This window comes from Salminus brasiliensis, unplaced genomic scaffold, assembly GCF_030463535.1.
Source record: "Salminus brasiliensis unplaced genomic scaffold, fSalBra1.hap2 scaffold_88, whole genome shotgun sequence".
Classification (NCBI taxonomy): Eukaryota; Metazoa; Chordata; class Actinopteri; order Characiformes; family Bryconidae; genus Salminus; species Salminus brasiliensis.
In genome coordinates this window covers 32,501-44,915 of record NW_027326708.1, presented here as the reverse complement: position 1 = coordinate 44,915, position 12,415 = coordinate 32,501, and the positions used below count along the sequence as shown (strand labels likewise).

The 12,415-nt window shown below is 42.9% G+C and overlaps 1 protein-coding gene across 3 annotated transcripts in view; it reads left to right on the top strand.

Annotated features, from left to right (window-relative positions):
- The first annotated feature begins 1,282 nt into the window (after positions 1-1,282).
- LOC140548968 (6-phosphofructo-2-kinase/fructose-2,6-bisphosphatase-like) overlaps positions 1,283-12,415 on the top strand; it is a 26,121-nt gene continuing 14,988 nt past the window's right edge. For 2 of the 3 annotated variants that reach the window (XM_072672141.1, XM_072672144.1), the window contains exon 1: positions 1,283-1,563. In XM_072672141.1, the coding sequence (XP_072528242.1) occupies positions 1,482-1,563 (82 nt within the window). In that variant the 5' untranslated portion in view covers positions 1,283-1,481. Of the gene's footprint in view, positions 1,564-1,996; positions 2,132-12,415 lie in introns of those variants that run through there. The other variant, XM_072672143.1, reaches the window with a different exon arrangement.

Below are 12,415 nucleotides of genomic sequence, written 5' to 3'. Positions count from 1 at the left end.
GCTTCCAAGAAAGAGCAACAACAAGGACTCAGCGGGGCCACCGAGTGCTAAATCTGGGAAAGCCCTCTAGCCCTGAGCACAAAGCAAGCTCTGTAAAGAGTAGTTTGATGGGTTTAGTGTGGAGGAACCCTAGTGCCCTGCACAAAGCCCTGACCTCTACCCCCGCTGAGCACCTTGGGGGTGAATTGCGAGTCAGGCCTTCTGAGAATTAGCGTTGACTGAACGAGCACAAATTCTCAGACACATCCTGAAACCTTGGGGAAAGCCTTTTTCAGACGGGTGGAGACACAATATAGGTGTATTAATGCTTATGGCTTTGAAATAGGATGTCTAACAAGCTCATAGAGAGGTCATAGTCAGGTATCCACTTACTTTTGGCCATATAGTGCGAGTACTTTAGAACTATTTGTATATATATATAAAATATATGTATATATATATTATTTTCAGGTCAGTGACAAAGAGCAGACTACCTTCTACTGGGCCTGGTCTTGAGGGCCATCAACAGTCTGGGTTTGTTTTTCACTGTGCATGTGATATTCCTGGTATGTGAGAATGAATGCGGTGGGTCAGGCACGTGCCTGTGGGGGTCTTTAGGCCTCGGGCTGCACCAGGAGACCACTGAAGTTATCTTGTTAGTCTGTGGTCAGGAGAAAAAGGCACACGAGACGTCCTGGGTGTGATAGGAATTTTTTATTTCTGTCAGATTGGGAGTTGCCAACATGGACACACACTGAATGTAGTGCTGTCAGTATTTTGGAGATGTCACATGACCAGGCTGGACCTCCAGCATGACGAGGCTGGTGACCATGCAAAGATAATAATATTTCACGCTGATCGGCTGATGTGTGCTAGTTCAGAAACCTGACCACATGAAGAAGCGCAGCTATTTTAGGATGGGATTTACCACCCTGTCACGTTTTTATTGTTTGAATATATTAATTATATTAATAATAAGAGTTTTATGCTTTAAAATATTTGGGGGGATGAACACAGCTTTCATATTATGATTAAACAAATAATTTACTTATATGTTTATATATTTAGTACATATAAATATAATATATAGTAATAAAAAATAAAACTGCACATGTTTTATCTTAATTAAACACAAACAACAATAGTAAACATTAACAATAATAATAAAAAAAACAAAAATATACTTTAGGACTTTTATTTTATTAAAAATCAGCCTTCAGACTGACCCTGTTTTGAGCAGCCCTCAGTTTTCCTTATGTTATGTATGGGAGCGTGCGCTTACGCACTGCTGCCACTAGGGGGCCTGAGCCCAGCCAGGGCTGCGGCTCCCCCTCTCTGCACTCCGTCCAATGTCTGTGTGAGCGCGTGTAAGTGTGTGTGAGCGTGTCAGTGTGTGTGTGTGTGTGTGTGTGTGCTTGCGTAACATCTGACACGCAATACCCACAGCACGGACCCACCGTGGCCTCTCCAAAAATAGCTGGACGTTTTATTTTTCATGCTAAATGAACGGATCAACGATCACACCGGCTGTAACGGCGCCCCCTGGCGGCGGTGGGGCGATGCCCCGCTCTCAGAGAGCACATGGTGAGTAAACACTGAGGCATAATAACGTGGAGGGGACGCTTTCGGCTCGTGCTCGTGCTGGAGCGTTGCACATATATTTGGCTTGTAGCAAGCAGCCCTGCAGAAGGCATGCACGGAGCTTGGGTGCAGCCCATGCAGCTCGAGCTCGACTGCTGGGGGCAAAAGGCTGCTTTGCGTGCATGTGGCTGCGGGGACCACCGTGCACCGCTGTCACGAGCGGTTTAAAGGGTCAGGCATCACGGTGGCTCCGCACTGAAGGTGAGTCAGGCTGGGTTTAGGGGTGTCTTTATTTTTGCCTGTTTACGTGTTGCAGCAGGGACGCTGATTAATGGCTGGTGCAGATAACAGTGCTGGACTACAGGCTATCAAATGTCCCAGCAGCGAGAGAGGGGGGGGGGCGGTTGAGCGAGCGAGCGAGGGGGTCGTGGGCACTTTCTCTGTGAATAAGGAGACCCAGGAGCGCGAGCTCAGAGTCCAGCCTGGTGTCCACGCTGCTCTGGGAAGGACACTGAAGCAATGGAGCCCAGGAAAGTCCAGGCTGGGAAACGCACGCGCTATGAAAGCACAGGTGAGCACCGACCTAATTAGGTGTTTTGCTTTTGTGGCTCGAGCCGCCCTGTGTCGTACCTTTTGCGTTGTGTTGTTCTCCTTATGACGTCAGAGTGGGTTTCTATACCAAAAACCGAAGCTATGCGCTTTTAAGACATATGGAAATGACCTCTGTCCTGATTGGCCCATTGACTAAGTCAAAAGCAGTCCAGGCTGAGAAGGGGTTATAATCAGTCAGTGTGAAGGGGCGGGGCTAAGCAGCTATACAGGTGAATATTAAACTGTATAACTATGAGAGAGAGATGTCCAAATGTTTGTGGACACCCCTTCTAATGAATAGCTACATTCATAGCTGACACACCTTTGAGGAACTGCCAATAGAAGGAGTCTCTGGGGCGCTGATCATCCAGCATTCGGACCTCACGAACGCTGTTGTTGCTGAATGCAATCAAATCCTCACAGCAGTGCTCCTGCAAAGAGACAGTTACTCCAACAGAAGCAGGAGAAACTCTTTTAATGCCCTTGATTTCCAAAGAAACAATGAATGAGCAGGTGTCCCAATACTTTTGTCCGTTTAGTGTATATAGATATATGTTGTGTTTTGAGACTCTAGCAGCTGTGATATAGGCCCCTTTAAGACTACTCTATGTAAATGACCTCTGTTCTGATTGGATGTCCTGGATTGGCCTGTTGACTCGTTCAAAAGCAGTCCAGGCTGAAAAGATGCTTATCAGTCATTGTGAAAGGGCGGGGCTAAGCAGCTATACAGGTGAATATTTAAACTATATAACTATGAGAAAGAGAGAGAGAGAGATGTCCAGCATGTCCAAATGTTTGTGGACACCCCTTCTAATGAATGCATTCAGCTGCTTTCACATAGCTGACACACCTTGGAGGAACTGCCAATAGAAGGAGTCTCTGAAGTCTATGGGGTGTTGATCATCCAGCATCGTTGCTGAATCCAATCAAATCCTCACAGCAGTGTTCCCCCAAAATCTAGTAGAAAGTCTTCTTCTCTGGACAGTAGAGACAGTTACTCCAACAGAAGCAGGAGAAACTCTTTTAATACCCTTGATTTCAGAAGAAACAATGAATGAGCAGGTGTCCCAATACTTTTGTCCGTTTAGTGTATATAGATATATATTGTGCTTTGAGACTCTAGCAGCTACGATATAGGCCCCTTTAAGACTACTCTATGTAAATGACCTCTGTTCTGATAACTAAGCAGCTATACAGGTGAATATTTCAACTTTATAACTATGAGAAAGAGAGATAGCATGTCCAAATGTTTGTGGACACCCCTTCTAATGAATGCATTCAGCTGCTTTACCATAGCTGACAAACCTCCTGTAATCCCTGTAGAGAGGAACTGCCAATGGAACGACTCCCTGGAGCCTCTGGGGTGGTGATCATCCAACATTCTGACCTCGCTAACTTTAGCTCTTGTGGCTGAGTGCAATCAAATCCCCACAGCAATGCTCCTCCAAAATCTAGTAGAGAAAGTTATTCCAACAAAAGCCGGATTAATTTAAAAAAAAATTAAAACAATGAATGAGCAGGTGTCCCAATACTTTTGTCCATATAGTGTGTATAGATATATGTTGTGTTTTGAGACTGTAGCAGTGTTTATATACTATAATAAAAGAGGCTTTCTTTGATGATGGGCCCCTTTAAGACTGTTCCATGTAAATGACCTCAGTTCTGATTGGCTGCCCTGGATTTACTGTTTGTGGGCTGAACTGAATATATGGAGAAATTCATCCGAAACCGTCTGTTTTGCGTCTTTGGACTGAATGGGCTGAGAAAGCTAGGTGCTAATGACTATACACGCCAGAACCGGGCCTTACTGAGGTCATTAGGTACAAGTCATAACAATGGCTGAATGACAACACTTCAGCAGGGCTAGATCACTTATTTATGGCTCCACATCAGAGCCCAAAAGAGGCAAGACAAAGATCTTGGTCAGGACATGCTGGGTGGTCATCCAGTCCTTTATTGGTCAGTCTTTGGGTTCTTCTGGCTTTAGCTGTTCAGATTGGCTCCCATCACTTTGGCTGCAGATAAAAGGGTCTTGTGTTTCACCTTTTGACCCAGATTTAGTCCTGAATTCACTACGACACTGTGTGGAAATATCAGACTGCAAGGGAACATTCAGTTCTTGAAGGCGATGTGTTGTGATGTTCTAGACGACTGGGTCAGAACATCTCCAAAACATCAGGCACCAGGTCTTGTGGGGTGCTCCAGTGGTCAGTACCTTCCAAAAGTGCTCCAAGGAAGGGCAACCGGTGACCCGACGACCAGGTCTAGGGTGCCCAGTGCTCCTAAAGACTGGGTCAGAACATCTCCAAAACATCAGGCACCAGGTCTTGTGGGGTGCTCCAGTGGTCAGTACCTTCCAAAAGTGCTCCAAGGAAGGGCAACCGGTGACCCAACGACCAGGTCTAGGGTGCCCAGTGCTCCTAAAAACTGGGTCAGAACATCTCCAAAACATCAGACATCAGGTCTTGTGGGGTGCTTTAGTGGTCAGTACCTTCCAAAAGTGCTCCAAGGAAGGGCAACCGGTGACCCGATGACCGGGTCAATAGTGCCCAGTGCTCCTGAAGGCCGCCCCACCTCACCTCAACTTATATGACAACTTATAGGATCTGCTGCTAACGTTAGTCTTGGTGGAGTCCATGCCTCGATGGGCTAGAGCTGTTCTGGTGGGACAACGGGGACCTACACAAAATCAGGCCGGTGGTTTTAATGTTTTGGCTGATTGGCGTAGACTTACTCACAGCTCTCCCACAAACCCCAGCGGTGTGAATTCAGCAGGTTAATTAAGCCTCGGTTCTCTCAGCAGATTTGTACAGGCTTGGTTGCTGGCTTGCGAACAAGATAATGATGATCCAGGGTCCACAGCCGTGCCTGAGCCTCTGTTCTCCAGGGGTGTTGACACTGTCCATAATAGCAGACTGTCTGAAGCTCTGGAAGATCCCTCACAGAAAGTTCTTCCACACCACCGTTCTACCAGAGTTCTGAGAAATTGAGTTCTGAGTCCGGCCTAAACTGGGCTATCATGTCCGTTATGGTGCAGTGGGAACACCAGATGGCGCTCTGAGCACCATGGTTAAAACGTTGTCCTGGATTGGGAATAAAATTGCAGAGCCCCCTCTGCCTGGATTGGTGCGGGATGGGATCGGGACAGCTCCTCTGACTGGAACAGCTTACATGTTCCTGACCTGTTCCCAAAAGCCATTCGTGGTGGAGGGATACATGTAGGGTGCTGTGTGGTAAAGTAGTCCCCAAAGACCATCATCAGCATTCCGGATAGACCTCTGGGATTGCTCCCCAGGCACATGGTCAGGCCCTGGAACTGACCTGGAGGCCCAGGGAGTAGCTGGTTGATTGATTGATTGGTTTTCCAGTGAACCCCAACACTCTACATCTTACTGCAGCCTGGACTGATCGGTGAGTCTGTGAGGAACTGGTTGGACTGGCTGATGAACCAGAGCCCTGTGAAAGGAGGGCAACCAGGAAAACGGGCTGTTAGCACCTGGACAAGCAGGATTTTGCAGTTCGGTCATCAGTCATAGGACCGGTTTCTCTGACACTGACTGAGCTCTTTATTATTGAAGCCTCAGAAACCCCTGCAGTTCTCACCACTGATGACAACCTTCATTTTTAGGAATTATTTCTGACCAAGAATTTACTGTATTTACTGTAACCGTGAAGAGCTGCCGAGGGAGACTGGCAGTTTACAGTATTTAAAATACAGTAATTAAAAGTAATACTAAAGTAGCACTACTAATTTATAATAGCGAAGATTTTTTTTACATCCTGAATAATACTTTTTTATTTGTATTTTTTATTTTTATTTATTTTATCTAGACATTTAAAACGATACCTTTTTTTTTTTACCAATTGTTTTACATGCTGAATAACATAATACTCATAACCACTAAAGAAGCACTTATTTCAAATTTGAGATCCAATCTCTGATCAGAGTCTCTTAACATTGAGTATTAGCCGATACCGAACCAATCTGATCCGATCCGTGTTAGTATAAATAATAATCCAGCTCCACAGTTTAGATCAGATGAGCTGATGATTAATCTGTTCAGTAAAATCTCTTTTTTATTTGTTTTTTTATTTTTATTTTATTGATTTATTTATTTATTTATTTTTTTAACTATACGTTTTCTACCGATTTGTTTACATGCGGAATAACATAATACTCATAACTACAGTGCTAAGAAGCACTGATTTCAGATTTGGGATCTGATCTCTGATCAGAGTCTCTTAACGTTCAGTATCAGCTGATACCGAGCCAATCTGATCTGATCTGATCTGATCTGTGTATATAAATAATACTCCAGCTCCACAGTTTAGATCAGACGAGCTGCTGATTAATCTGTTCAATAAAATCCTTTTTTATTTGTCCTTTTTTTTAGGATCCTGCTTTTTTATTTTTATTTATTTTATTTACACAATTTTTTTTTTTACATTTTTTTTTAACGATACCTTTTCACCGATTTGTTTACATGCTGAATAACATAACTCATAACTACAGTGCTAAGAAGCACTAATTTCAGATTTGAGATCCGATCACTGAGTCTCTTAATGTTCAATATCAGCGATAACGAGCCAGTCTGATCTGATCTGATCTGTGTGTGTATAAATAATAATTCAGTCCCACAGTTTAGATCAAACGAGCTGCTGATTAATAAGTTCAGTAAAATCCTTTATTTTCAGTATCATATAATCCAGTCTGATCTCCTCCCTGACCAATCAGCTCCCAGCTCCTTTACAACACTGCAGTCTGATCACTTCCTGTGTGTGTGTGTGTAGTGGTACACACTCTGGACTGGTATCTGTGGTTGTTGGTCTGCTGGTGTGTAATAACTGGTTTATAGTGGGTGAATGTGCTGTGTGTGTTAGCATTAGCATTAGCCTCCACTCGGTTCTGAACGGGTTCTTCAATGCTGGTTTATAAACAGAGAAAGGCGAGCGCCGGTTCTCCGGTTCTCCCGCTGGTAAAACAGAGCGTTTCAGTGAGAGTTTTATAAAGGGTCAGATATTATGGTCTGTTTTCAGGTTCCACTGTAAAATAGCTCCACACTGCAGAACCTCAACTCCTTTATCTACCTTCTGAGAACGTCCACACTGCTGCTACTGCAGCCGGCTGGGGATAATGTCTGTTAATGGGGCCTTGAGGACACCAGGTGGCGCTCTGAACTTTCTGAAGTGGTTTAAACAAAGACTCGGAACTGGACTGAGATTAAAATAGCCAGTACCTGATCCATTAAAATATAGCTACTTACCTACTGTATTACGGTGAATACGCCACCTGCAGTTACACTGCTGTTGCAAAGGTAGTTAGCACATCTTATTGGAGACCTTTAATATAAACTGGGACCCTGCTTTTTCATTTCAGGGTTAAGGTGGTGCTAAAATGCTGGTGTCAGTGAGTGGTGCCACAGTTAGTATTTCAGCATGAGATCAGCATTAGCATTTGGAAGGGTTCAGACCTTTCACTGCCCTTTGAGGAGGACACCCGTCCACATAGATGCCAAGGCCGCCACCAAAGGCCTGCGCCAGTTTACTGTGGCTTGCGTCTCAGCTTACATGGTCAGCTTACGCCCGCCCTGTCTGGCAGTTTGTGGGGAGGGTCGAGAAAACTGTGGAGTCAGAATCTTGGCTCAGGTCAGGAGAAGAGTGGAGACAGTATGATTGATTCTGCAGAGCTCAGAGCCAGACTTGCCTATTCATTCTGAGGAACATAGGCGAGATGTTGTCGGTGAGCTAGTCTGAAGAACAGAGCTCGGTTCCTCCAGGGTTCTCCTGGACGCCCCCCAGTCCAGCCAGCACAGCGTGTGTTCACCTCCATCAGCAGCAGCAGCAGCAGCAGCTCACCTGATTTACCATCATTAAGGATAAAGGTATAAAAGGATAAAGGTGCACGTATTTGTCACTGTACAGCGAAATGTGTCCTCCGCATTTAACCCATCTGGTAGTGAACACACACTCACACACACACACGTGTTAGGGGCAGTGAGTACACACACACACCCAGAGCGGTGGGCAGCCAACTCCAGCGCCCGGGGAGCAGAGAGGGTACCAACAGTGGCAGCTTGCCGAGCCCGGGAATCGAACCCACAACCCTGTTATCGATATCCCGGCGCTCTAACCGCTGAGCCACCACTGCCCCTAGCCCTGATTTACCACCAAACCAGGTGTTGATCTGAGGAGAACTCTAAATAATACTAGACTCCATGAGAGAGGAGAACTTTGGAGATGTTCTAATGAGGAACACAGTGATGGAGAACCTCCACAACTTTCTGTAGGAGTGTTATTATGAGTGTTTATTCTAATATCAGTGATTTACTGAGCAGATTAGATAAATTTTACAGATAAATAGAAGTTCCAGTAGTTCAAAATGACCGGTCAGCTATAAAAACCCATGTAGAGTCAGATTGTGAGGGACATATCATCAGATCTTATGTTGCCCTGGTCAGACTGGACTTCTGAACTTGGGGTGCACATGTACTCCACCCGTGTTTATGACTTGGGCAGATGTACGAGTGCAAATTTCGAGGGTTGAACCCTGAAATTCCCAAGTTTACAAGTTTTTTGTTCACCAGGGCCGTCTGAATGCACCGCAAGGCAACTCACCTTGGTCAGCTGATGGTAGAGGCCCACCCCTAGGGCTTAGTCCACTCATTTTTGAGTTTGCTTTTTAAAGCCATTATCGCTCACACACACACAAACACACACACACACACACACACACACACACATTTTGTGGTCAGGCTGAATAGATACCTGCTCATTCTCGTGGATCCAACCCACTTATACTGAGAGTTTTGTGGAGATGGCAGCTCACCTGCAAAGTGGACTCAAGCAGAACCCCCTGGAAAAGACCTGGGTTCCATGGATGAGCGTCAAACTCAGCAGAAGAAGAGGCTGTAAGTGAGGGAACGTCTTTGGTGACCTGTTGTGGAGCTTCTGCTGTTGTGACGTTTTATCATAGGAATGGACTAAAAAACAGAGAAATACAGGCCTCGAGGTGGCTGCTGCTGTTTATAGCTGTGCTAGCTAACATACTTCAGTCCATGTTCTAGATAACAGTACTATTTAGTACTAGTTAACTAGCTTCATTAGTTAACTTAGCTCCAGTGTAATACTAAAGAAGCCAAATATCAGACCATCAGACATGCCTTTGGCTGATTGCCTGCATTTAATATTTTGCAGAAATCACTTTCTTAAATTTTATGTTTTTAAATTATGTTGGAACCATATTTTTGTTGTCAGTTTGGGGTTCTATGACAGAACACACATCTTTACCAGTGTTTATGTTTTAGAGCTTTTGTTGTGACTATAAAAATGGATTAAAGTACAGAGAAATTAAGGCTACAAGGTGGCTTCTGCTGTTTATAACTTTGCTAGCTAACATACTTCACTCAATGTTCTGGATTAAAGTACTACTTAGAACTAGTTAACTAGCTTCATTAACCTCTTAGCTTCAGTGTTATACTAAAGAAGCCAAATGTTAGACCATCAGACATGCCTTTGGCTGATTGACTACATTTAATATTTTGCAGAAATCAGTTTAAAAGGACTAATATCTTAAATGTAATTTCTGAAATTATGTTAGAACCATATTTTTGTCCCATCAGTGTGGAGTTCTAATGAGAGAACACCAGCTTTTCTGTTTTAGAGCTTCTGTTGTGATGTTTTATCTTTAAAAATGGACGAAAGTACTGATACATTTGAGTACTTCCAGGTGGCTGCTGCTGTTTATAGCTTTGCTAGCTCACATACTTCACTCAATGTTCTAGATAACAGTACTATTTAGTACTAGTTAACTAGCTTCATTAACCTCTTAGCTTCAGTGTAATACTAAAGAAGCCAAATGTTAGACCATCAGACATGCCTTTGGCTGATTGACTACATTTAATATTTTGCAGAAATCACTTTCTTAAATTTTATGTTTTTTAAATTATGTTGGAACCATATTTTTGTCTTCAATTTGGGGTTCTATGAGAGAACACACATATTTACCAATGTTTCTGGTGTGGAGCTTTTGTTGTGACTATAAAAATAGAATAAACAGAGAAATACAGGCCTCGAGGTGGCTGTATACTTCAGTCCATGTTCTAGATAACAGTGAGTCAAACAGTGTCAGAAACCACACAATCAAGCCTATTAGAGATTACTGACCTGAACACTTCCACACTGCTTGAGAAGAGTGTGTGGTGATATAGGCCTGCAGTTAGCACAATGCTTTTGGTGCTAATTGGTGTACATAAGCTTCCAGTTGTGTATGGATTTGGGTTGGTTGGGGTTCGATGGTGTGAGTGATTTTTTTAGTATTTGTTATATACTTTACTCAATGTTATATGTTTACCCGCTCAGGATGTATTTAGTGCCCTGACTTCAGTTCCTGACAAAATAAGCATAATAAATTAATTAATAAAGTAATAAAAAATCAAACCTCAGACCATTAATTATGTCCCGGCTAATCAACCACATCTGATGTTTTGCTGAAAGTGCAGAGTGATTTAGAATAGTAGGTTTCTGACCAGTATCGAGAGGAATAGTGGCTTAGATTCATCGCTTATTAATTATGTCGGAAGCAGATTTTGTGTGCTGGCTGGTCGTGAGTTTTGGAGTGCAGATGAAGGAACACGTGTACAAACTGTCCTTCATACACCGACCCCAGGGCCGTTAACCTTGTGGTACGCAATCAGAAGGGGGCAAGTTCAGTGTTTATTTTTGCCAACAGTCTGGTAGAGATGTTCAAGTTCCTGTAAAAAAAAAATAATAAAATAAATAAATAAAAAATTATGGAAAATAACTTTTAATTACTTTAAAATTTGAAGAAAAAAAAACATTAACATTGAAGTAGTTTTCTTGTTTTGTTGTTTACAAAACCTTGTAAAATTACAGAAATTCTCAGTAGATTAACAACCCAACTGTTATTTTAAGTATTGTGCCAATAATAATTGAATTTTATTTTATAATAACCATTTTATTTTATTTACCATTTTTTATTTACTAAAAATAGCATTTTATTGGTTTTATTTATTAAATGTATGTACAATTGCAATAGATATCTGTAATTAGCCTTCATAATAAAAACGATGTAATTTTAGGGTAATTTCATTAGTTCTGTATTTAGATGCACACTGTAAACATTGGTCCAGTGACGGGCAGCAATGGCTGCCAAACAAAAAAACTTAAAATAAAAGTTAAATATTTTAACTGAAGTTTAATGGAGAAACAGTATAATTACAGACATTTTCATTAACGTTTTTGCAGAGAAATTCCATACTTTTTACAGGTTTTTCCTGCATTATTACAATCAAACACCTTCAAAACATTTTGCAGCAAACATTGTAAACATCCCATTGGCTCCTGACACCATCTATTTACATATAGGGCGTGTCCTCCAGTAACTGACACTCACTGTCAGCATGTTGTCGTATCCCCAGGGCTACCTTCTCTGTCAGTTCTTCAATTTTACTGTAAGCAATACAAGCAGAAACACACATTTATCTGAAATTGACTCTAAATCCTCAGCAGCTAAATGCAATATCAGATGTTTGAGCTGTCTGGTGCTCCACCTTTACCTTTATTATAGCTTCCGTTGTTTTGAGTAGACTCACTTTCAGTATTTCTACAGAAATATAACCACATAGGGTTGCCAGATTCCTCAAATGGAAATGGTCTATCCTCAGAAATGCGGAACAAGACGCACCCTCTATCAGTTCCGTACGGAACAGGGACGGTTGGCAACCCCATTTTCACACCTTCTGCCCAAGATCCAAACAACACAATCTCATCTGTTAAACATGGTGGTGGGTGTGTCTGAAATCTACAGGGAGATTTTTCCTCTCTTCAAAATTTGACTCTCTTCAAGTCATTTCAAATACATTCAATGATGTAGAGGTCTGGACTGTGGGCTGGCTGGTCAGTCTGTTGTTCTGAGAGCAGCAGCAGCAGCTTCAGCAGTTTGATCTGTCCGTTTACTTTCCCCAGTAAGAGCTTTTTCCTGATCAGCTCCAGATCCTTTCAGACCCACAGCGGTGCGTCATCTTCTCCCAGTGGAAGGATGGACGCCAACACCAGTGGATGTTCTCAGCTGTGAAGCGAGAGTGGAGCTTGGTTTCCTCCTTTTTCAAAGATGAAAGCTTTCAGTGCTGTTTATCAGCCAGTGTCGGTGGTCTACCAGGTCTTGCAGGGGGTTGTTTGGGTTCCCATGTTCTCTGTACCGGTTCTGGAAACCTCTTGGCTTTTATTTTCTTATGCAAGTGGATTA